Raw genomic sequence first — 25,821 nt, forward strand, 5'->3', positions numbered from 1 at the left:
TATCAATCATGTTTTGATAAGCCCTCTGGGGGATCCCAATGCATGCTAACACTGGAGAACCACGGCTTTGTGAAAAGCTACACATATCCATTCAGTCCATATTCTTTCCACCACAAAGTATTCAGGACCTTCTTCTGGGAATAACTTGTCTACGTCAAAATTAAGAACTAAGTGAATATAAAGCTGTTTCAATTACAAAGTTTTCACCAGTAACCAAAATTCACTTAATAGTCATTCCCTTATGTAACAGGATTGTACATCTTTTTAACAGTCTAGGATAGCTCTGGCTCCAGGACACAAACATGCTTCACAAATCCATTTATCTTCATCTACATTCATTACACTTTTGTGTACAGTCCATACATTTGAATATACATATATGTGCATTCACACACACACACATATGCATACATGCAAAGGCTCAGGGTTCATTAGATGCCCATTTTAAGACTCAGGTTTGACTGGGCCTTCAGGGATAAGCTAGGAGGCAGGACTGTAGGTTGCAGAGTGTATTCGTCTAAAATCTGAGGAGAAAACGCCAGCCACAGCATGAAAGCGGCTGTGACACACAGCAGTGGCCGTCCTGCGCCACTCCGGAGCTTACCTGCCTAGCACACTTTTGCCTTGGCTGGTGTCTTAGCTCCCTTCTGCTGCTGTACCAAATTACCACAAACTCAGTGGCTTGAAAATTATACAAATTTATTACAGTTCTAGAGTTGAGAAGTCCAAAACGGGTCTAGTGGGCTACAGAGAGGCTGTCGGCGGGCCACATTCCTGCTGGAGGCCGTGGGGGAAAGCTACTCCCCTGTCCCCACTACCTGAAGCAGTCTCCATCCGTTGGTCTGTGGCAATCTTCTTCCCTCCATCGTATCTCCCTCTGACACCTGACTCCCTTGCCTCTTTCTTTCAATTCTAAGGACCCTTGTGATTTCACTGGGCCACTGGATAGTCCATAATAATCTCTCTTTTAATAGTTTTAATTAAATCATACCTGCAAAATACCATTTGTTATAAGGTGCTTTCCAGGTGACACAGTAAAGAATGTCCCTGCCAATGCAAGAAGCGAGAGCTGTGGGTTTGATCCTTAGGTGGGAAGATGTCCTGGAAAAAGAAATGACAACCCATTCTAGTATTCTCACCTGGGAAATCTCATGGACAGAGGAGCCTGGCAGGCTACAGTCCATGGGCTTGCAGAGTCAGACCCAACTGAGCATCTGAGCACAGCACAGCAATCATACTTGCTAACAACCTGGCAAAATTTCTTAACTGGTAGGCAGCTATCTAGTCCCAGGGCTGCATTCTAACGGTTGGTAAAAACTGCTCATCTTATCTGCCACATGAAACTCCAACATGTCAGCCAAGATTATTAAACTTAGTCTTCCAATACAATCAGAAACCACTAAAGCTACCTAGTTATAAATAATAGTAAAAACAGCAAAGGCTAGCATTGTGCTCCCTATGTGACTCAGTTTAACTCTCACCTCTCTTAGGTGGAGGTTATTATGCTAAAGAATTTGCTGAAAGGAGCAAGCAGTCGAATGGGATCTAAGCACAGGCCCAGGCCCTAGAGACGGCTGAGGACAACCGCTCACTCTACCACACACAGAAAAATACTTAGATCGTCGGTCACTGTAACCAACAGAAACGTTTAAAGGAACAAAAGGGTGTCTGAATAATGTATGTAAGGACATCCCTAGGGAGCCGAGGTGCATATATCCTGGGCATTTATTGAAAAGTGGGGATGCCAGCTTCTACCATCTACTTTAGGAATGGAAGTTCTCTCTTCCATTGTATCTTTTAGTGACAAGACCATTAGATTCATCACAACTATGCTTAAGTATAATTCAGTCACCACAGGAACCAATAAGTTTATTGCAATAAATAAAATATTAACAATACAATTTTTTTATATACAAAGAGTGTCATAAAACAAGATTACAATCTTCACAGGTGTCTATAAAGGGTTCTAATTCAATCGCTACCTGGGCTGAGCAAGTAGAACTAGAGAGCTGTGAAAAGAGCTTCATTGTATACCCTCCCTTTTGAACTTTGAACCATGTATATAAATCATCTAGTTAGACTGTTAAAATTTTAAATGGTGACAATTAACTCAAAATTTAGAAAACACTGGAACTATTCTAGTAAAGAGACTTGGTGGTTAAGAAAATTGGATTTGGAATCAAACCTCTGGGGTTAAATCTCTATAAAAACTATAGTCAATCAAATAGGATAACTGGAGAACTGTATCATTTCTGGTAAATAAGGCAACATTTCCACGGCAAGTCATTTTCCTTTGGTAGAGCTTAAGAGTTAATTTGAACATAAGAAAATTAACTTGTGAGCAAATGTGAATAAAAATCTAACTTCCAAAACCAGAAGACCGAATAAAAAATTATGTCAACACTTAACAGTCACACCATCAATGCTGACGCATAGATGCTACTACACTAAAACGGGTCATTGAGATATATGTTACATACTTTGCAGGAACTTTTCAGGGTAGTCACATCCAGCTCTTTGAGACCCTATGACTGTAGCCTGCTAGGCTCCTCTGTTCAAGGGATTTCTTGGGCAAGAATACTGGAATGGGTTGCCAGTTCCTCCTCCAGGGGATTTTTTTTCCCGACCCAGGATTCACACCCATGTCTCCTGCATTGCAGGTGGATTCTTTACCACTGAGCCACTTGGGCAGACATGCTAGCTAAAAAATAATCACAGGATTCTACTGGAACTCCTAGTTAAAAATTAATCAAGCCCAATGTTCATTTTCCACATCTACACCTGATTCTTTTTATATTTCAGGAAAGGCTTCTGTAAAAAATCGGAACTGTACATGTACAACTGAGAATGTTTCCTTTTGAAAGGTGAGTCTGATCAGCTTACTTTGCTGAGGGATCAGATCAAGATGGCGGGGAAGTAGGATGTGGAGCTCACCTTCTCTCACAAATACAAAAAAACCCCCATCTTCATGCAGAACAGTTCTCAGAGGACATCTACTGAACGCTTGCAGAAGACCTCGGACTTTCAAAAAGGCAAGGAAATCCCAAATAACTGGATGGCACACACAGAGAAAGACAAGGGGATCTAGATGAGACCTGAGCTCGTGCGAGGGAGCCGTGGAAGAGGCAAGGTTTCCACATGCTGGGAAGTCTCCCTGGTGGGGAGATCATCAGACAGAGGGGGAGCTTTGGAGCCTCAGAGGAGAATGTGGCAACCAGTGTGTGCAGCGCAAGACTGAGAGAGACCTGCACAGAGGGCTGCTGCCTGGAGCAGCACTCAGCAGCCTGAGACGCTCAGCAGCTGGGGCAGACTCGGGCTGGGTGCTGGGGCGCAGGCTTCAGAGGTGGGTCCTAGAGAGAGGATGGCAGCCAGCACACACTGAGGAAAGAGACGGCAAGCATCCAAACCAAACTGCACGGCAACAACAAAAAAAAGAAATTAAACCAACACAAGCTACACAGAGACACTGCCACATATAAATAGCCCTCCATGGCCACAGTAGATAACCTTCTCCTAAACTCATAGAATAAGAGAATATAAGTAAAACGAACATGCATAGAGTCCCAGATAAGATGAACCCAAACAGACTCACACCAAGACATACAGTATTCTAAAGGCAGCAGAAGAGTTCATTACAAGGGAACCCCAAAAGCTATCAGCTGGTTTCTCCACAGAAACACTGGAGGCTAGAAGGGAGTGGCAAAATATATTCAAAGTCTTGAAAGGGAAAAATGTGCAACCTACAATATTCTACCCAACAAGACAATCATTTAGAATGGGAAGAAAAGTGGAACTTCTCAGATAAGAACGAATGAATATAGCAATATTAAGCCTATCCTAAAAGAAATACTGAAAGACCTTCTCTAAATATAAAAGAAACAAGAAGACAAGGGAAGGAGGAAATTACAACTGGAAAGTAAACCACTTAAATTAGCCAGTGTACAGATCAAAAAGAAAAGCCTACTTATAAAAGTGAAGATAAACACATGGAACAGAAAAAGAATAAAGATGAAGGCATTACAAAAGGACACCAGGGACTTCCCTAGTGGTCCAGTGGCTAAGACTCTACGCTCCAGGACTCACTCCCTGGTCAGGGAACTAAGTCCCACATGCCACAACTAAAGATCCCACATACCACAACCAAGACCCTGAGCAGCCAAATAATATATATTTTTAAAATAGTAAACAAAAAAGGACTTCAAAATCGTAAAATGTGGGGAGCTCCCGGGTGGTCTAGCGGTTAGGACTCGGCACCTCCACGGCCAGGGACCCGGATCCAACCCCTGGTCAGGGAGCCAGACTCCATATGTTGCAACTAAGAGCTCGTGCGCCACACGCCTCAACTAAGACCCGGGGCAGTTGCATAAAAATATTCTGGAGAAAAAAAAAATCATAAAATACGGGGAAGGAGAGTAAGAAAATGCAGGTTCTTCTTTTTTTAAAAGCATGTGTTTGAGCCTATATGACTATCAGTGTAAAGCAAGCAGACACAAGGGGTTAACATACTTGAAAAACAGGGCAACCACAAATTAAAAACAAACAATAGATTCACAGAAACCAAAAAGAAGAGAAAACAAGCACAAAAGGAAATCATTAAACCACAGAAAGAAACAACACTTCAATTGGAAAACTAGGTTTAAAACAGAAACAAATACATATGTATCAATTAAGTTTAAATGCCAACAGACTGAATGTTCCAATCGAAAGAATGCCTGGCGGACTGGATAAAAAACAAAGAGCCTAGGGAATTCCCTGTAGGCCCAACGGTTAGGACACCATGCTCTCACTGCTAAGGGCCCAGGATCAGTCCCTGATCAGGAACTAACATACCACAAGCCACATGGCGCAACCAAAGAAACCCCCCAAAACTAAGAGCCTACAATGTGCTGCCTACAAGAGATCCCCCTTAGGGCAAATGACACACACAGCCTGCAAGCGAGGGGACGGAAAAGGATATTTCATGCAAACGGAAGTGACAAGTAAGTGAAGAGTAGCAACACTCGTATCAGACAAAACAGACTTTAAAACAAAGGCTACCATACTGCAGGGCTTCCCTGGCAGCTCAGTGCTAAAGAATCTGCCTGTCAACTCAAGGGACAAAGGTTCAGTCCCTGATCCAGGAAGATCCCACTCGCTGCGGAGCAACTGAGGCCGTGCGCCCCAGCTTCTGAGCCTGCGTGCAGCAACCACTGAAGCCCGCAGGCTGCAGCGCCCGGGCTCTGAAGCAAGTGAGGCCACCTCAGGGAGACGCCTGTGCCCCGCAACCGGAGAGAAGCCCGCGCAGCAGCGAAGACCCAGCACGGACAGAAAGTAACACCATTTTAAAGGCACACTATGTAATAATGAAGGGAGCAACGTGAGAAAGCCTTTCACACTCACCAAGATATATACACCTAGTACAGGAACACTCACCTACGTAAAATACTAATGGACATAAAGGGAGGAATTTATGTAAATACAGTATTAGTAGGAAACCTTAACATCCCACTGACATTAACGAACATAACTTAGAAACAGAAAAATCAACAAAAATAAATCAATATCAAATAAGCTGATTTTTTAAAAAACCAATTATACACGAGAACAGTTAAGACTTGATTATTTTCAGGACATTTTTACCCCCAAAACTCAAAATACCGTTTTTTTCAAGTGCACATGGTTTATTCTCTGCAACTGACCACATACTAGGGCACAAAACAAAGCTCAACAATTTTAAGAGTATAAGCATTATTTCAAGAATCTTCTCTGACCACAACAGAATGAAGCAAGGAATCAACCACATGAGTAGAAATAAGGGGAAAAAAATGATTTCATGCAGACTAAACAACACGCTACTTAAAAAACAATGGGTCAACAATGAAACCAAACAGGAAATTTAGAGGAAATTGATATGACAATATAACCATACAAATGTGTGGGAGGCAGCAAGAGCAGTTCTGAGAGGGAAGTTCCTAGCAATGCAGGTCTTCCTCAAAAAAGAGAAAAATCTCAAACAACCTAGCCTATCACTTAAAAGAGTTAGAAGAACAAACAAAACGTAAAATCAGCAGAAGGAACCAACCAAGACCAGAGAAAATAAACAGACTGGAGAAGAATCACTGAAATGAAGAGCTGGTTCTTCGAAAGCCTAAACTACAGTGACAGCCCTCTGACCAGGCTCACCAGGGAGCAAAGAGAGGGACCCACACAAGCAGATAACAAATGAAAAAGAACTCTCAACCGATGCCACAGATATACAAAAAAGCTAAGAGAATACTATGCCCAAGTATATATGCCAAAAAATTCAACAACCTAGAAGAAATGGACAAGGTTCTAGAAACATACAGCCCCTGAAAACTGAAGCAAGAAACATAATTTGTACAGAACCTTCACTGGAAGTGAAACAGAATTTGTAATAAAAAAAAAAAAAACCTCCACAAACAGAAAGTACAGGACCAGATGGCTACCAAACATACAAAGAACTTACACTGATTCCTCTCAAACTCTTCCAAAAGACTGAAGAGGGCAACAGCCCCACAGACATTCCAGGAGCCACCATCACTCTGACAACGAAAGCAAAGATCCCACCAAAAAGGAAAATTACAGGCCAGTATCTCTGATGAATTTAGATGCAGAAATTCTCAACAAAATATCAGCAAACCAAATCCAAGACCATATACAAAGGAATGCACGTCATGACTAAGTTAAATTCGTTCTAGATCACGAGGACGGTTCAGGTATAAGCAAATCAATGTGATACATCACATCAACAAAAGACAAAAGCCACATAAGAAGCACAAAAAGCATTCAACTACCGTTCCCGATAGACACTCTCACAAAAGTGGGTACAGAGGGAACATACCGCAATGTTATCAAGGCACTGATGACAAACCCACCGCCAACATAATAGTCAACGGCGAAAAGCTGAAAGCATTCTTGCTAAATTCAAGAACAAGGCAAGGATGCCTACTCTCACTAATTCTACTCAACATAGTATTGGAGGTACTTGCCACAGCAATCAGAAAAGAAATAAAAGCTGTCCAAGTTAGAGGGGAAAAACTAAAACTGTTACTATTTGCAGATGACATGATACTCTATACAGAGAAGCTTAAAACCTCCACATATAAACTGTTAGAATAAATGAACTCAGCAAGATAGCAGGATACAAGAGTAATATACAGAAACCTGCTTCATTTCTTTACACCAACAATGAAATATTAGAAACAGAAAGTAAAGAAAAAATCCCATTTAAAACTGCATCCAAAAATCTTAGAAACAAATGTAGCTAAGAAGGTGAAAAACCTATATGCTGAAAACTATAAAACATTAATAAAGGACTGAAGATACTTCAAAGAAATGGAAAGATATCCCATGCTCCGCGATTAGAAAAATTAATGTTTTTAAAATGGTAATAACTACCAAAAGCAATCTTCAGATTTAATGTGACCCCTGTCAAATCACCCATGACATTCTTCACAGAACTAGAATAATTAAAAAAAAGTATATGGAGCCATGAAAGACTCAAAATCGCCAAAGCAATCCTGGGAGGGGTGGGGGTGTGGGGAAGACAGGCAGCGTAACTCTCTCAGACCTTCAGACAATACTACAAAGCTACAGTGACCAAAACAATGTGGTACTGGTACAAAAACAGACATATATATCAACGAAACAGAACAGAGAACCCAGAAATAAATCCATATACTTTCGGTAAATTAATCTTTGACAAGAGGCAAGGGTACTCTTTAGCAAGTATACTGAGCAAGTTGGACAGCTGCGTGTGAATCAATGAAGTTAGAAAACACCCTCACAACCTGGAGAAATAATCTCAAAATGGCTTAAAGACTTAAACATGAGACATGACACCATAAGACTAGAAGAGAACATAGGCAAAACATTCTTTGACATAAATCATACCAATGTTTTCTTAGGTCTCCCAAGGCAATAAAAATAACAAAAAAACAAACGGGACCTAATCACACGTACAAGTTTTAGCACAGCAATGGAAACTACAAAAAAAGACAAGACAATCTACCAAATGGGAGAAAATAGCTGCAAATAATGCAACCAACAGGGGTCAAATCTCCAAAATATACAAACAGCTCATACAACTCAACAACAACTAAGACAACCCAATCGAAAAATGGGCAAAAGACCTTGAAAGACATTTCTCCAAAGAATACATACAGATGGCCAATAGGTATATGACAAGATGCTCAACATAGCTAATTATTACAGAAATGCAACTGAAGACTATGCGGTACCACTTCAACCAGTCAGAATGGCTTCAAAAAGCCTACAAAAACCAAACGCTAGAGAGCGTGTGGAGAAAGGGAGCCCTCCTGCACTGCTGGTGGGAATGCAAACTGGTGCAGCCACTATGGAGACAACTGAAGGGACTCACACAAAATCCTGGGTTCCGAACCTTTTTCAAAATATGCTAGGCAATAAATGTTAGGAGACAAGTCTGTGAAAGAATTGATAGTCATGTAAGTTTAAAGCGTTATAATTTCTTTAAAAAGGTGTATAGAAGTAGAATTTATGATTATTCAAATGCATTTTTAATGCTTATTCAAATGTATCTTTTCAAAAATGCAGCCTACATGCAATTCATTTTTCTACTTTTTTCTTAAAATGTTGGGAGAAATTAAGAGGTAAATTACCACAATTCTACAACCAATAACATACTCATCATTAATACTGCAAGGAGCAGAGTCAAGTCCCAGAAAGTCATCTGCACTTCTAATATGGATTATGGTCAACCTCAGGTGTCAGCTAGGAGAACAGAAGGAAGCCTGCTAGGGTCATGGAAATACTGGACAGAGGTGGTATTTTTGAGGGAATATGCATAAATTAACTGACTTACACATTTAAGACTTGTGGGGAACTAACTCCCTTAGTGGGCCAGTGGTTAGGGGCCTGAGCTTCCACTGAAGGAGGCAGAGATTCCATCCCTGGTCAGGGAACCAAGATATCGCATGCCATGCTACAAACACTTGTGCACACTACTGCAGATACTTCAATATTAACAACCATTTAAGTAATAAACAATTTATCAGCTTAAATCTAAGCTTCATCAAACTAACACTGAGCGAGTTTATCAACCGCTCTATGCTTCAGCTTTGAAAATCTGTAATGGATCAACAACACTTCCTGGGTTATTGTGGAAGTGAGACAATGCATACGTAGTATTTAGTACACTGCCTCAGGTACAGTAAACACTCAGTGAATGCAGGCCTAATACTTTATCACTACAGATGGTGGACTGCAACTTCTAGCAATGTGAGATGTCTTTATCCAGTTTAATAATAACAGTCGTAAGGTACGAATACTCTGCCAGGCCCAAAGACAGACACATCCGAGGTTCTTTATATAGCAGGGTGAGTTTCCATGGGCTCATTCACCCCACGGTATGCACCTTAACTTATTCAACTTTTCGCTAAGTGAGAGAGATTCCAGTTACTTCCTTTCTTCTCATTAGAAACGAAGCGATAATGAATGCCCTCAATCTCTACACTGTCTCTGCTGATCTTTTCATGTCTAAAATAGATTAGTGCATAAACTATTACGGTTCTTTCAAATATGAAACTTGAGTCTCAAATAATTGAATGCCTACCCATCAAAATCCTAAAATATTAATATCAAAATTGAGTATCGCCAGAGGCTACAAATTAGAAATACCTGAAGAAAAACCTCATGAATTCTAAATTTGTATGTCAAATGAAAATTCAGAAGCTTAAAAAAAAGTTTTCTTCCACATCTTACAATAATCACTAACTAAAGTAGTCTAAAATCTATAGCTCTTTCCACAAGTTTGAGGAAATTAAACATTTTATTTATTGACAGAAAAGCAATCACAAAATACCCTTAAGTGAAAGTCACTCAGTCGTGTTCGACTCTTTGCAACCCCATGGACTATATAGTCCATAGAATTCTTCAGGCCAGAATACTGGAGTGGGTAGCTGTTCCCTCCTCCAGGGGATCTTCCCAACCGAGGGATCAAACGCAGGTCTCCTGCATTGCAGGTAGATTCTTTACCAGCTCAGCCGCCAGGGAAGCCCAAGAATGCTGGTGTGGGTAGCCTAACCCTTCTCCAGGGCATCTTCCCAACCCAGGAATTGAACCGGTGTCTCCCACATTGCAGGTGGACTCTTTACCAGCTGAGCTACCAAGGAAGCCCAACTCTTAAGTGAATAGATGTTAATTCCCATTTTGCTGTAATAAAATAGATACACACACAAAGAAACACACCTAGGATGTAACTGCTTTTCTTGAGGGGGATGCAACTAAAGTCCAGTTTCAGCTTTATCCCTTGACATATGCAATTTTTCTACAATGAGTATATACTATTTTTCTAACAACAAAAATGTTCAATTCTTTTTGAAAACAAGAGTCCAGGACCTCCCTGTTGGCTCAGGGCTAAAGAATAAGCCTGCCAATGCAGGAGACACAGGCTTGGTCCAGGAAGATCTCACATGCCACAAGGCAACTCAGCCCGTGCTCCACCACTACTTTGCCTGTGCAGACGAGCTGAGGACCAACAGCTCCGGGACCTGAACACTCTATAGCCTGCGCTCCCCAGCAAGAGAAGCCGCCGCACCGCACTAGGGAGTAGCCCCTGCCCACGGCACCCAGAGAAAAGCCGGCGCAGCAACAAAGAACCAGCACAGCCTACTGAATTACTAACACAACAAAAAAATCAGAGCCCCTCGGGCTTTCAGTCCCCAACAAATGCAGGTGTCCAACAAATGAGTTCCTCATATGTATAACCAAGTACTTTTGTTAACACTGGTAGGTCACACTGGCCAGTGCTCCAGCTGCTCAGCACACCTCTAAAAGAAATTCTTTACTCTTTCTAATGGTAAATCACCCCACATCTCTATTTTCTATTCTGCCCTCTCTCACTTTCAAATCAGCAAAACACAGCATTCTCATTAAGCGGAAACAAGATTTAACACAGTTTATTTTAGCCACAGACTCCACTTTGGTGCAGTCTATTCTCAGCACAAACCTGCTTCACGCCCGAGACCAAGTCCCTTGCTAGCTGGACTTCTGATTCATTCTCAGGTTCCACACTGAAACCATGTTCCTAAAAATAACTGACATCCTTTCCTACCTGCTTCTCCTTCGGATTTTGTCTTGAAAACACCCCGTAACACATCTTGGTCCATGCCCTCTTTATGAAATCACTTTCCAGACTATTGCTTTGTGGGCTCACAGTAAAACGTTCTACAGTTTTTGTTAACTGAAGCTGTCTGAGGGAAGGAATCTAATTTTCTATTATTGCCACAAATCCAGGCTGCGATGCCAAAAGGCCATTTTGGACCTCCGCACACCCTTATGTCAGAGCGCGGCGTGGCCATACCGACCTTGGTTCAGGTACGTGAGCGTCTCGTCGTGCAGCTTCACGGCGGGCGATGTCGCGGCACACATCACGTACTGGAAGGGTGGGTGTTTGGTCTCGTCATCCAGCGGAAGGCTAGAATCTTCCTGCTTGAAAATGGGCAATGCCAAGACATCGCTGCAAAGAAAATGCAACACTGACCTTACTCGGGGTTTAAACTACTTTAAAACATATAGAAGTATTTAAGGGCAGTTTCTTTTAAATTTCAAGATCACAGATATTATCAAAAGGGACCTCCCTGTGGTCTAGTGGTGAGGGTCTGGCACTTCCACTGCAGGGGTCAAGGGTTCGGATCCCCAGTCAAGGAACTAAATCCCGCATGCCGCTCAGTCGCCCCCCATATGTAGAATAAAGTAACTATTAATGCTAATTTGGCACCCCCAAAAGATAGCTTCAATAACCCATATCTCTAGTGGGAGAGAGAGGAGTGGGTGGCTATAATTAGGCAGAAGTATTAAAATGAGAAATATTTAAGCAGTATTTAATAGTTAATAAAGTCCAAACTACTGATAAAGAGATCAGGCTAATAATATATCTGGTACTCAAAAAAAAATTATATCAAAAAATTCTTTAAAAACTTGAAACTCATTATTTCTATTAAAAAGAGCAAGAGTATGGAGCCACCTGTTTTGAAAGGTAGGTCACCCTGGCACCATGAAATTACAAAGAAGCATTTGATTAAAATAGTACTTTATAAAAAGGTCCCTGCTAGGCTTAGCCAAGTGCTGAGAGCACAAAGCTTCACACTCAGTCTAAAACAATGGCTTCTTCTGAGAAGCAAACAGGAGCAGTGTAAACAGCTGCTATTTTTTCCCCCCAAGAATAACTTGGAGCATTGATCAGGAGGGGGTGGCGGGGATCTTCTGGGGTACTGTCTATATTCTGTTAACTTGGGTGGTTAAACACACATGGATATATTTGGTTTGCCTTTTAAAAAAATTGGCTATCTTTTACATACCACAAAATTCACCCTTATAAAGTGTATGATTCAGTGGCTTTCAGTATCTTCACAGAGTTATGCAGTCTTCACTGCTATCTAATTCCAAGACATTCTCAGCACCTCAGAAAGTATTCTCATACCCCTAGCAGCCACTCTCTATACCCCTACCCTACCCACCACCACCCGAGCAATCACTGACCTGCTTTTCTCTATGAGCCTGCCTATTCCAGATATATAATGCAAACAGAATCACGTGACCTTTTGTGACTGGTTTCTTTTATTAACACTTAGTGTGTTTTCAAGGTCCATTCATGTTGTAGCATGTATAGTACGTCATTCCTTCCTATGGCCGAATGATGTTACATTGTATGAATATACCATATGCTAATTATCCATCATCGGACGATGGACCTTTGACTTGTTTCCATTTTTTGGTTATTAACGAATATGCTCCTATGAACACTTGTATATGTTCTGTGTAGACATGTTTAATTCCTTTAGATTTATATCTAGAAGTAGAATTACTGGGTCATATGGTAACTCGTGTATCTACCTTTTTAAGAAACTGCCAAACTGTTCGGAGAAGGCAATGGCACCCCACTCCAGTACTCTTGCCTGGAAAATCCCATGGACAGAGGAGCCTGGTGGGCTGCAGTCCATGGGATCGCTAAGAGTCGGACATGACTGAGCGACTTCACTTTCATTTTTCACTTTCATGCATTGGAGAAGGAAATGGCAACCCACTCCAGTGTTCCTGCCTGGAGAGTCCCAGGGACGGGGGAGCCTGGTGGGCTGCCGTCTATGCGGTCGCACACGACTGAAGCGACTTAGCAGCAGCAGCAGCCGCCGCCAAACTGTTTTTTAAAGTGGCTGTACCATTTTATATTTCCACCATTAACATGTGAAGGGTAGGGTGTTTTTTTTTTTAAGATAATTTGCTGAGCTGTACATTTATATCTTGATGACTTTTCTACATCCATTTCTCAATAAGAAGTAAAATATCCAAATGAATAACTACTGTAACAAGGACCTCAAAGACTTGTCTGAACTGCTTATTTGTTCTTATGAGCTGTTAACTGACAGATATCTGGCTGGCCCATTTTAATTAAATTCAACTTTTAAAAAAATGTGGAAATAAAGGAAATGAAAGGGAAACCCTGTATTTCCTCTTCCCACATACATTTCTATTAAAGCACCAGACTGATTATTCAGGGACTAAATTACACACTAATTCTCCTTCATTTTATACCTAGAAAATGTCAAAACACTTCTAAAGTCAACAGCATAACTGAGGAACGCATAGTTAGCAATGGTCTCCAGCCCTCTTCTAGAACACAGAGATATAAAAACTTTTCAGGGAATTTACAAATGGTACTTTAAGACTCAGAGCAGCTCTCTTTATGAAACTACAGCAGTCAAAGTAGCTCCACAGTAGATTAAAATAAAAATATATTCTATTTCACATATATGTAATTATTTAAAGTTTTCTGGGTGAGAGAATTTTCTGGTGGTCCAGTGGTTAGGAGTACTCCATGCTCTCACTGCCGAGGACCGGGGTTCAATCCCTGGTTAGGCACCTAAAATCCCACAAGCCGTGCACTTTGGTCAAAACAAAAATAAGTTCTCTTGGTGAGAAAGGAAAACAATGAGATGAGAGCTATAAATCAGATGCTTTAGTTAATCATACTAAAAAGTGAAATGGAGAATAATTTTAAGATCTTAATGCTAACTGCCTTGGTTGATCATTACATACCTAAGACATCAGATTGCAGAAGACTGGCTATTTATAAATAAACTACTGCTGCTGCTGCTGCTGCTAGGTCGCTTTAGTCGTGTCCAACTATGTGAGACCCCAGAGACGGCAGCCCACTAGGCTCCCCTGTCCCTGGGATTCTCCAGGCAAGAACACTGGAGTGGGTTGCCATTTCCTTCTCCAATGCATGAAGGTGAAAAGTGAAAGTGAAGTTGCTCAGTAGTGCCGAACTCTTAGTGACCCCATGGACTGCAGCCTACCAGGCTCCTCTGTCCACGGGATTTTCCAGGCAGGAGTACTGGAGTGGGTTGCCACTGCCTTCTCCGAATAAACTCCTACATAGAGTAAATAAAATTATATTTGCTTCAGATCCTAGAAGGCCACCACCATTATATTCCCTTGGTTATGGTAGCTCAGACAGTAAAGAACTGCCTACAATGCAGGAGACCCAGGATCAATCCCTGGGTTGAGAAGATCCCCTGAAGAAGGGGCTGGCTACCCACTACAGTGTTCTTGCCCGGAGAATCCCCACGGACAAAGGAGCCAGGTGGGCTACAGTCCACTGGGTTGAAAAGAGTCGAACACAACTAATACTTGTATTTCCATAGCTTTCTATGCTTTTGGTAGGTGCTAAAAACTCCTGAATAAACATAAACCTGTAGAGGTCATCTGCTGATGCAATCCCAATCAACTTTTTACTTTACTAGAAAGACAACGCATTCCAACCAACACAGCAGCCAGAGTGAGCCTCTTCAAACAGAAGTCGGACCATTTCATTCCTTTGCACTCTCTCCATCACCTCACTTTACAAACCAAGGTCCCTGGAAGGACCTGGTTCAGTCGCGCCAGCCTCCTTCCTCAACTCCTCCGGGGCCTCTGCACTGGCCCTACTCTGCAGATGGCCTCCTGGCTCCCTGCATTCAAATGTCACCTTTTCAGTGACAACCGTAATCCTCCATGGGTACTCGCAGCTGCTCCTTTCCTGCTCTACTTCTCCACAAAGCATTTCACTTTCCAACACTATACCAGACTTACGTTTGTATCCCCCGTAAGTATAACTACCCCCCAGATTGGTTTCTCTTCATAGACTCAAACCCAGCATCTAGCACAGAGGGGCTCAAACATCTGCTCAGCTGATGAATGAACTGCAGCACTCATAGTCAATCACTGTGAAAAGCCAGCTCTCCAGACAATCTGAGATCATAATTTCCACCAGGATGAGCCATAAGGAAAGTTCTGGTATTCAGTTCATTTTGTAACCTCATATTCCAGGCAGGTAGGTCTCCCAGGGATCTGACAAGCAAATGAAAAGACACACAAGGATTCGAATTATTCCACATAATCCTGAAATGCCAGTATCCAAAAATATCCAAGCACACAAAGACAAACACGACTTTAGGCGCAAGAACCAACAGCAAAAACAACAGATGGCATATACCCAGTTCCAGATCCTGTCTGCTGGCATTCAGTGCTTTCCCGACTCCGCTGCAGAGGGTTAGAGGTCTGAAGACTACATAGATAAGACATCTTGCCAGCTGGAATCTTGTTAGGTTGCTCTGAAGGGAAATGAAGAGGGAGTGGGAAAGAGCAGAGGCAGGCAACCATAGCTGCAGCAAAGTTCAAGGCAGCAGCAGCCATGCCTCCAACAGCAAGCCCTTCTCCCTGAAGCCTTCTAGCGCTCTCACAATCAAATACTCCACTAAACCCTTCTCTGCCTGAAACAGCTCTGTGCATTCTATTTTCCCGACTGGACACAGACCAGTACCCACCAAAGACTTCAAGATGCCAGAATTACTGAACCTATATGATAAAATTAAGCTTACTTTGTTTAAAGAAATATAGAACAAATATTTAACAGTAAGATTACACAGAAATGAAGAATATATAAGGAAAATGGAACATAAACAAAAAGTTATCCGGAAGGCAGCACAGAAAATGCCGAAGAGGTGTTAAGAGAGAAAGGGAGAAAATTTTACACTGAAGTGTCAGAAGAGGAAGAACGGGCAGAGGCAGGATCTGATACAAAGGCCCAGTCAAGTCCGGACCAATGAGATAACATTAAATCGCTGATTTCAGAACCCAAAATAACCGAAGTAGGATAAGCAGTTTTCGAACCAGCACCCAAAAGCACATCAAGAAAAACTTGTAAGCCAGTATGTGGGTTCATATTTCAAAAGTTCAATTTTTCCAGGAAAGTACCAAGTATGGAAATCCCACTTAAAGTAGGCCCTGGCAGGAAGAGTTGTGGGTCTGAGACGGGGCCACCCCATCCTTAAGCAGAGCTGGAGAGGGACTGGGCGAGGGCACCGAGGTGAGACCACCAACCAGCAAAGGGATGCGCTTGAGAGCGGAGGTGGTGTGCTTCCTTAGAGCCACCCTGTTACCTAAGGAAGCATCGGATTTAAGCGGGGTTATGGTTGTGTTAAAAAAGAGGACACGGGAATAAAGCAAAAGGGGGCAAGAGAATAAGGGTATATGTGGGCAAGTAACTACAATGATTGACCAGGAAAATTTAAACTGGTTGGGGAAGAAAACAGGAGCTCAAAAGGGTACGTGTGTGCATGCTCAGGCACTCAGTCCTGTCTGACTTTTTGCGACCCTATGGACTGTCCCAGGCTCCTCTGTCCATGGGATTTCCCAGGCAAGAATACTGGAGTGGGTTGCGATTTCCTACTCCAGGGGATCTTCCTGACCCAGGGATCAAACCCAAGTTTCCTGCATTGGCAGGCGGATGGATTCTTTACCACTGAGCTACTGGGAAAGCCTCTTCAAGAGGGTGAGAAATTGTGATCTGAGAGCAGTGGTTGTATTAATAAATTTTGATGGGTCCAATGATGGCAGAAGGAGGGTAATGAGGGAGAGAGTGAAGGACAGGGGGCAGCAGGTTGAACTCTGAATCTGAGTTGCAGGTGGGTCGCATGATGGGTAAATCCAGGTCTAATGTATGACCATAGGATTGAGTAGCTGAGATAATGTCACTGTAAGAAAGAGACTCAAAGAATGGAAGTGTCAAGCTGCTGGAAGGCCCATTTGAATATCTTCTGAAATCACCATGAATGAACAGACTAGTTGTGTTCACTGTGACAGTGAGCCAGGATCTTGAATTTTTAAAATAAGAAATGACCCCCAAACCAGATGACTGCAATCACTGAGGACCTGGTGACAATCAGTGGCATGAAATTCAAAGCTGGGGGTCTTGCAGAAAAGGAGGGAGACAGAACAGTCCGGAGGCAGCTGTGAGAAGCCGGAAGGATCCCTCCCCAGGCTCCTGGTGCAAGAGCTGCTGCTGCTGCTAAGTCGCTTCAGTCGTATCCGACTCTGTGCGACCCCATAGATGGTAGCCCATCAGGCTCCAGCATCCCTGGGATTCTCCAGGCAAGAACACTGGAGTGGGTTGCCATTTCCTTCTCCAATGCATGAAAGTAAAAAGTGAAAGTGAAGTTGCTCAGTCGTGTCCGACTCTCAGCGACCCCATGGACTGCAGCCCAACAGGCTCCTCCATCTGTGGGATTTTCCAGGCAACAGTGCAAGAGCAGGGTTGTGAAAATAAGCTCCCAGCAGTTGCGAGGATCTCAGGGGAGAAGGGTCCTCAGATAGCAGGTTTCCACAAGAGCAGGGTAGGGGAAGACAGCATTAAGAGACAAAGCTGGCTATACTAGTTTCCTAGGGTTGTCATCCCGAACAGCCAGAAACTAGAGGCTTAAAACAGCAGCAGCTTCCTGTCTCACTGCTCAGGGGCCGGAAGTCTGGACCCAGGTGCTGGCTGAGCACTGGGAAGGAAGGCCTCTCTCGCAGCTTCTGGGGTCTGGCGGCGGATGCTGGGAGTGCCTCACGCGTAGGTGCAGCACTCCAGGCCCATGGCCAGCTTCTTCCTGTGTGTCTTCTGTATCCCCTCTGTGTGTGTTTGTGTGTGTGTGTCTGTGTGGGTCCAGACTTCCCCTTTCCATAAAGACACCAGTTCTCTCCAACTAGTGCCCACCCTGATGACCTCATTTTAACTGGATTACCTTTGTGAAGTCCTTATTTCCAAATAAGGTCACATTCTGAGGCACTGTGTGTGTGTGTCGGGGGGGAGGGGTGCCTGGGACTTCAACATATCTTTTTGGGGGACACACAATTCAATCTGTAACACTGACCGCCTGGGAGATTTTTCTGATAGACTGAGAATTCTGAAGAGTAAAGTGGGAGAATTTTAGGAACTGGTCAGAATGGGGAGCTGGCTACAGAAATGAGCAAATGCAGAGCACCGTGCCGAACACAGGGCAAGGAGTGTCCTGGAAATCTGGAACTTCCCCTAGCCCCGACAAACGAGAACCAAGCGCAGCGGGCTTCCCTGACTCAAAGAACCCAACTGCCAGTGCAGAAAATCCAGGTCCTGGCTCCTGGTCCGGGAAGCAACTAAGCCTGTACGCTGCAACGGCTGAACAGAAATGCCGAAACTGCTGAAGCCCGCGTGCCCTGGAGTCCATGCTCTGCAAAAGAAGCCGCCATGAGGAGCCTGCACCAGTGCAGCTGGAGAGCAGCCCCTACTCACCGCAACCCGAGAAAGGCCCTCACGGCAACAAAGACGCAGCACTGCCAAAAATTAAAAAAATAAGAGTCAAGCGCACAAAAGGACTGGTCCAGTGTGCCCTAAAAAGTGAGACACACGTCTAAGAGAGACTGATCAAAAAGAGAAGGCACCAATAAAGATGAATAAAAAAGACGTAACTAATGATATAAAAACCAGTAGGATGAGAATATCACTAACAACTATAGCAACGTATTTGAAAATATGGATAAGATGAACAATTTTCTAGAAAAGTTAACACCAAAACTTTAAGACATAAAAAACTTTACGGGACTTCCCTGGTGGCACAGTGGATAAGAATCTGTCAATGCAGAGGACACGGGCTCCATCTCTGGTCCGGGAAGAGCCCACGAGCTGCAGAGCAACTGAGTTCCTGCTGGCCACAGCTACCGAGCCACAGTGCCCAGAGCCTGCGCTCCTCAGCAAGACGCCACCGCAGGGGAAAGCCCGGGCACCACAGGGAGGGGCAGCCCTGCTGGCCACAGCAGGGGAAAGACCACGCAAAGCCATTAACAGCCAGCACTGCTGCTAAGTCGCTTCAGTCGTGTCTGGCTCTGTGCGGCCCCAGAGACGGCAGCCCACCAGGCTCCCCCGTCCCTGGGATTCTCCAGGCAAGAACACTGGAGTAGGTTGCCATTGCCTTCTCCAATGCATAAAAGTGAAGAGTGAAAGTGAAGTCGCTCAGTCATGTCCGACTCTTAGCGACCCCATGGACTGCGGCCTACCAGGCTCCTCTGTCCATGGGATTTTCCAGGCAAGAGTACTGGAGTGGGGTGCCATTGCCTTCTCCAAACAGCCAGCACAGGCAAAGCAAATAAAATCATAAAGACATAAAGGGCTTAAAAAAAAAAAAAGTAATGTGGTTAAGAATTTTCCCCCAGAGAAAACTCTCACAGAGGAGTTCTACCGGACTTTCAGGGGCAGCTCCTATACAAACTATTCAACAGGACAAAAAACGAGGAATTAACCTTATTCTTTATGAAGACGTATGCAACTGTGACAGCAAAACTAGGTACAAACAAAACTAGAAAAGAAAGTGAAAAGCTCAAGTCAGCCATAAGTATAGATGCAAAAAGCCTAAACTGAGTATTAACAAATCAAATTGAAGAGTGTAATGACAAACCATCATCTAGCTGGGTATTTCCCAAGAACACAAGGACAGAACCCAGAATCTGCAAACAGGACAACAGCTTTAGAACACTGACGGGCACTGGATTTATAACAGAATGGCAGTATAAAGAGGTGAGAAACAGTGCTCATTTGGGCAGCCCATATACTAAAATTGGAACGATACAGAGAAGATTAGCATGGCCCCTGCGCAAGGATGACACGCAAATTCAGGAAGCATTCCATACTTTTTATACAGAGTGAAGTAAGCCAGAAAGAAAAACACCAGTACAGTATACTAACCCATATATATGGAATTTATAAAGATGGTAACGATGACCCTACATGCGAGACAGCAAGAGATGCAGATTTAAAGAACAGTCTTTTGGACTCTGGGGGAGAAGGTGAAGGGGGATGATTTGAGAGGGTGGCATTGAAACGTGTGTATTACCATATGTGAAGCGGATCACTGGTCCAGGTTCGATGCATGAGACAGGGTGCTCAGGGCTGGTGCACTGGGATGACCCCGAGGGATGGGGGTTCAGGATGGGGAATACATGTACACCCGTGGCGGATTCATGTCAATGTATGGCAAAAACCACTACAATACTGTAAAGTAATTAGCCTCCAATTAAAATAAATAAACTTTTTAAAAATAAATAAAAATTCTCAAATGGAAAAAAGAGGTGAGAAATAAACAGTCTTTTCAAAGATATCAGGTAAACTATAGGCTCATACCGGAGAAATCAATGGCAACCCACTCTAGTACTCTTGCCTGGAAAACCCATGGATGGAGGAGCCTGGTGGGCTGCAGTCATGGGGTCACTAAGAGTCAGACACGACTGAGCGACTTCACTTTCACTTTTCACTTTAATGCACTGGAGAAGGAAATGGCAACCCACTCCAGTATTCTTGCCTGGAGAATCTCAGGGACGGGGGAACCTGGCGGGCTGCCATCTATGGGGTCGCACAAAGTCGGACATAACTGAAGCGACTTAGCAGCAGCAGCAGGCTCATACAACTGCAACTAACTGGCCTCCTCTCATACAATACCAAAAACAGAAGGGAAAAAAAAAAACCCAACTCTAGAGAGATTGTAAACTTAGATGTAATATGTAAAGTAATAAACCTTCAGGGAAGACTATAAGAGTATTGTTATGACCTCAGAGCAGGGAAAGACTGTAAATAAAAAGGCTGGTCAATCTGACCATATCCCAATCAAGACCTTCTGTTTAAAAGCCACCATAAAGAGAATGGGAAGGTGTCATGGAGTAGAAGAGAGCTGTCTGTGACATACATGTGCAATCAAGGCTAGTATCCAGAATATATAAAAGACTACAACAAGAAAATAGACACAGGCTTCCCTGGTGATCCAGCGGTTAAGAATCCTGCCTGCCACTGCAGGGGACACAGGTTCAATCCCTGGTCTGGGAAGATCCTGCATGCCGTAGGGCAGCTAAACCCCACGAGCCCCAACTACTGAGGCCCGAGCTCCCTAGGGCCCCTGCTCCACGACAAGAGCAGCCTGCACACTGCAGCTAGACAGTAGGCCCCCTTGCGGCAACCAGAGAAAAGCCCACACACAGCACAGTCAGAAATAGACATAAAGAAAGATGTAAATACCTCTCCAAAAGAAGGGGGAAGGGACCTGAATGGAAACAAAGGTGCTGCCTTCAAAACCTGGGGGAGAAACTTACAGATAAATATATAGCTACGAATAGACTAGAAGCACACCAAAAACAAAGGAGAAAGCACCTAACTAAAGACAGAAAATCATCAGAGTAATCAAAACAACAGGAAAGAAACACAAAGGTGAAACAGAAAACACAATCAAGAAAAACAAAGCCAAAATCTGATTTCTTACAAAATACTAGATATAGACAAACTTCTGAAATAGGTCATGGAAGAAGGAAAACACACAAGAAACACATGGAGTGAAAGATACGGTGTAATCACAAATATTGGAGAGATCAGTTAAAAACAGAAATTCTGGAAAAAATTCCCACAACTAAGATAAATTGTGAATTTCCTATGTCCATTAAGTGAATTTAAACAGGCAAACACCTATGTAGGCAAAAATAAAATAAAATCATCTAATCCAGATTGTCTTTATAAAAAGCTTTATAAAACCTTGAAGAAAAAATTAAGTCCCATGCTCGGATGGTAAAGAATCCGCCTGCAATGCAGGAGATCTGGGTTCGATCCCTGGGTCAGGAAGATCCCCTGGAGGACATGGCAACCCACTCCAGTAATCTTGCCTGGAGAAGCCCATGGACCCAGGAGCCCGATCCATGGGGTCACAAAGAGCCAGACACGACTGAGTAAGCACAGCACAGAAAAATATTTAGCCCATAAAAAGAAAGTTACCCAGCTCACAGGAAGCTGATACAGCCTTAATGTTTTTTAAAAGGACAGGCAAACAAAAAAAAAAAGAAAAAGAAAGAAGAAAGAAAATGGAGGCTCAATCTCAGCTAGGAACAGAGACAACCTATTTATGAAACTTTGGAAGCATTCTCTCTAATCAGTAAGTAGACTAAAGACTCAAGTTCTCGGTGTTTCTAAACAACACTGCAGTGAAAGCTAAGGCTAACCCCACACTAAGGCAAGAAAATGAAATGTAAGGATTACACGAGAAGAAACGAACCCATCACTATTTAAAGGTATCAACTAGGATAACTAAGCCCCTAAAATTATTAGAACTAATAAGTTTGGCAAGGTGCTGCAGAGGAGGGGAGAGAGAGAGAGGAAAAAAAAAAGAAAGATAAAATAAGAAAAAAAACTACAGCATTCCCATGTGATTTTCCTTCTATCCAGAAAGATCATCTTCCACCTTGAGAAGACTTCTTAGTTATTCGCTGGTGAGCAGCCAACAGGTGCCGTGGAAAGAAGTGGAGGTCAGACCCCCAACTTCAAATCCTATTTCTTCCCTTTGTGGGGCTCTCTGAACTCTAAGAATGGGTTTGTTTTTAATTTAGTAGAAAATACTTTTAATATCCACACTCTAGGCAAATGTTAGATGAGAGGTTCTCAAAGTATGGTTGTGGAATCCTGGAGAACCTGAGATTTTCAGTGGTTCAGGATGTCAAACCTATGCTCAGAATAATACTAAACCATTATTTGCCTTTTTCACTCTTGACATTTGCACAAAACCAATGGTGGTTGAAACTGCAGGTGCCTTGGCATCAATCAATGCGGTAGCACCAAGCTGCACAAGCAGTCATTGTATAAAAACATTAACTTTATTAAATACTGGTCCTTGGGTAGGTATAATGTATTTCTGTTGCACACCTAAGTGCAATGGTTTTCTAAAGAAAAGGTTTCTATGAAACTGATCTGTGAATGGATTAAGCAGCTTCTCTTACAGAATATCATTGTTACTTAAAAACTGACAAACTATGATTATTCATTTCTGAGTATTTGACGGAAATTTCCTCAAAAATAAAGTGAGCCCTTTATTTCAAGGAAAACACTATGACAGCATTTGTTACCAATGACAAAATCTGCAGCCTTCTTCCGTGCTTTCTCTGATGAGATGGTGGTGATACTAAGGAATGTGATTTTCTGGTATTGCATAGTGAAAAATGAGAACATTTAAAAGATTTGCAAAACTCAAGAAATCATTATTTTCCAAAAAAAAAAAAAAAAAAAAGAAATCATTATTTTCCAAATGACCAATACTTGCACATTTAAAAGTATACAGGTTCAGAGACCCAGTCAAAGTTCAAAACAGACCAACTGATTCTAATGTAACAACATAAAAAGTACATTGACACAGTTTCAGATTGCACATTGCAACTTCAAGAAACTGCCTCTTGTCAAATGCTGGTATGCTGGTATACTATCAAAGAAGAATATCCAGAATGATCTGAAACGGCTATTAAAATAATCTCTCCTTTTCCAACCACGTATCTATGTGAGGCTGAACTTTTTTCAATTATGTCAACCAAACTAGTATACTCTAATAGCAGGTAAGAGAATCCATCTGCTTTACTATGCCAGACATTAAATAAACTTGCAAGTATAAGAGAATGCTATTCTTCACGTTTGATTTTAAAAAAGTTTTCACATAAAATATATTTGTGATAATGTATAATGTTTTGTAATTGTTTTCTCAAATAAAATTAGTAAAATGTAAAAGTTTCTGATTATGAATGGACTACAAAACATACAGTATGCTATTCTACTCAGACAGACTGAAACAAAGTAATCCATAATAAAATGACACCAACAAGGCTCTACTCTCCTCAAAATCATTCTGCTGAAATGACAAAGAGCCTTGGAAAGCCAAATAGTATTCACAGGTATAGTCTATGTTTGCCTTCAAAAAACTGCCACATGTTTGAAAACGTAACATTTCTAGTTACTACATATCATAAATATCAGAGTCATAAAAGAGAAGGAAAGACTGAGGGATTGTCATGGAAGGAGATAAAAAAATAAATGCAATATGGGATCCTAGACAGAACATGGATTAGAAAAAAGACAATACAGAAAAAAGTCCAAATAAAATTTTGTTCTTCAGTTAACAGTTCTGTACCAAGGCAGTTTTGAAAACTGTACTCTGACTATGGAAGTAGGAGATGCTGGGTAAAGGGTAGATGTCAGCTCTCTACACTATCTTTTAAACTTGTAAATCCTAACAATAAACTCACAAAGTTTAAAACAGGAAGACTCTACTACCAAGATTCAGCACAGAACCATTTCCAAAGCAAGCAAAACAAAAATGATACAACTTCTAAATTCAGTGACAGAATCTATAGCAAAAAAAAGGATCAAGCATCTTTTTTTCCTTTCCACCAAAAGTAAACATTTAAGTTGTCCTGGCAAACTGGCAAGTGTTACTGTGATGAAACACATCAAATTATGAGACCATATCAATAAAATACCAAGTTTCAAACAACACTGAACGAAGGACACAAACTGTGCTGAACTTACTCTTAGGGGAGCGTGGGGACCACCCTGATTTTAAAAATTGAACACAATGAAATCTATGGACAAACAATAGGATATGTATAAATTAATTGAGTGAATGGTTAGTCTACATAAATATTACTTTTTGAATATAAGGTTTCAATACTCAGCAAATGTTTCTCCAAGGCAATCAAAGTATATTATTAGAATCTATCCTTTAGAGCAGGGGTCAACTAGCTACAGCCCAAAGGCCAAACCCAGCTGGCCTGCTTTTGTATAACCATGACCTAAGAATGGCTTTTATATTTTTTAAAAGGTTGTAAACAAACAAAATAGAGTGACAGAGATCCTCTGGCCTACAAAGCCTTAAATATTTGCTATCTGGCCTTTTACAGAAAAGCTTTGCCAATCCCTGCTTTAAAGTAATAAATTTTATTTAAGTGAATTTGATTATAATTTAGTTATTAATTATAAAGTCCAATGTGGACACTATAACAGAAGTATCTTTTTTTTAACCAACAATTTACTGAATTCTTTTAATATTAAACCCAGAAAGTTTTTGAAATTTGAAATGAGGAATTTTCTAGAAATTATTCCCAATTCTGGAAGTAGTCTCAGGTACCACCATAATAAAATTTTCAAATTTCACTGATTCTGAGAATTTCCTATACTTGCAAGAAATGTCATCCACTCAAGAACATTCTGCTTTAGCATGAGACCCACAGAAAACCATCAGCTATTAATAGTTACATAACAAAATATATCCTCAGTAGTCTTTTATTAACTTAACACTGATCACAAAGTTGAAATTTTCCCATTTCCTCCAAGGGTCTATAAACTGACCTTTTAACATTTTAATCAGTATAGAAAATCTGTCTTCATCTCAAACCAGTTTTGATTAAGCAAATTATTTATAAACTACAAATGTACCTCCCAACTGAGACTATATGTAAAATACACCTTTTGTTTCAAAACAGATTTAAACCATAGCGAAGTTTTACAGAGCTCAGGCCAATGCCCTTTGGGAAGGGAATTATTCAGTATCAAAAATATTTTTATACATAAATAAGTCACATTAAAAAAAAATTTCAGATTACTCCTTAAATCTTGAAAACTAACTTACTATAAATTATATATTTTTTGTAAACCCTTAAGATGGA

The 25,821-nt window shown here is 41.8% G+C and overlaps 1 protein-coding gene across 4 annotated transcripts in view; it reads right to left on the reverse strand.

The window, feature by feature from the left end:
* Positions 1–25,821, reverse strand: part of UBP1 (upstream binding protein 1 (LBP-1a)) — a 64,121-nt gene that overhangs the window by 35,129 nt on the left and 3,171 nt on the right. For all 4 annotated transcript variants that reach the window (XM_018067010.1, XM_018067008.1, XM_018067007.1 and 1 more), the window contains exon 2: positions 11,346–11,497. In XM_018067010.1, the coding sequence (XP_017922499.1) occupies positions 11,346–11,497 (152 nt within the window). The remainder of the gene's footprint in view (positions 1–11,345; positions 11,498–25,821) is intronic.

The sequence above is a fragment of the Capra hircus genome, chromosome 22 (genome assembly GCF_001704415.2).
Source record: "Capra hircus breed San Clemente chromosome 22, ASM170441v1, whole genome shotgun sequence".
NCBI classification, from domain to species: domain Eukaryota; kingdom Metazoa; phylum Chordata; class Mammalia; order Artiodactyla; family Bovidae; genus Capra; species Capra hircus.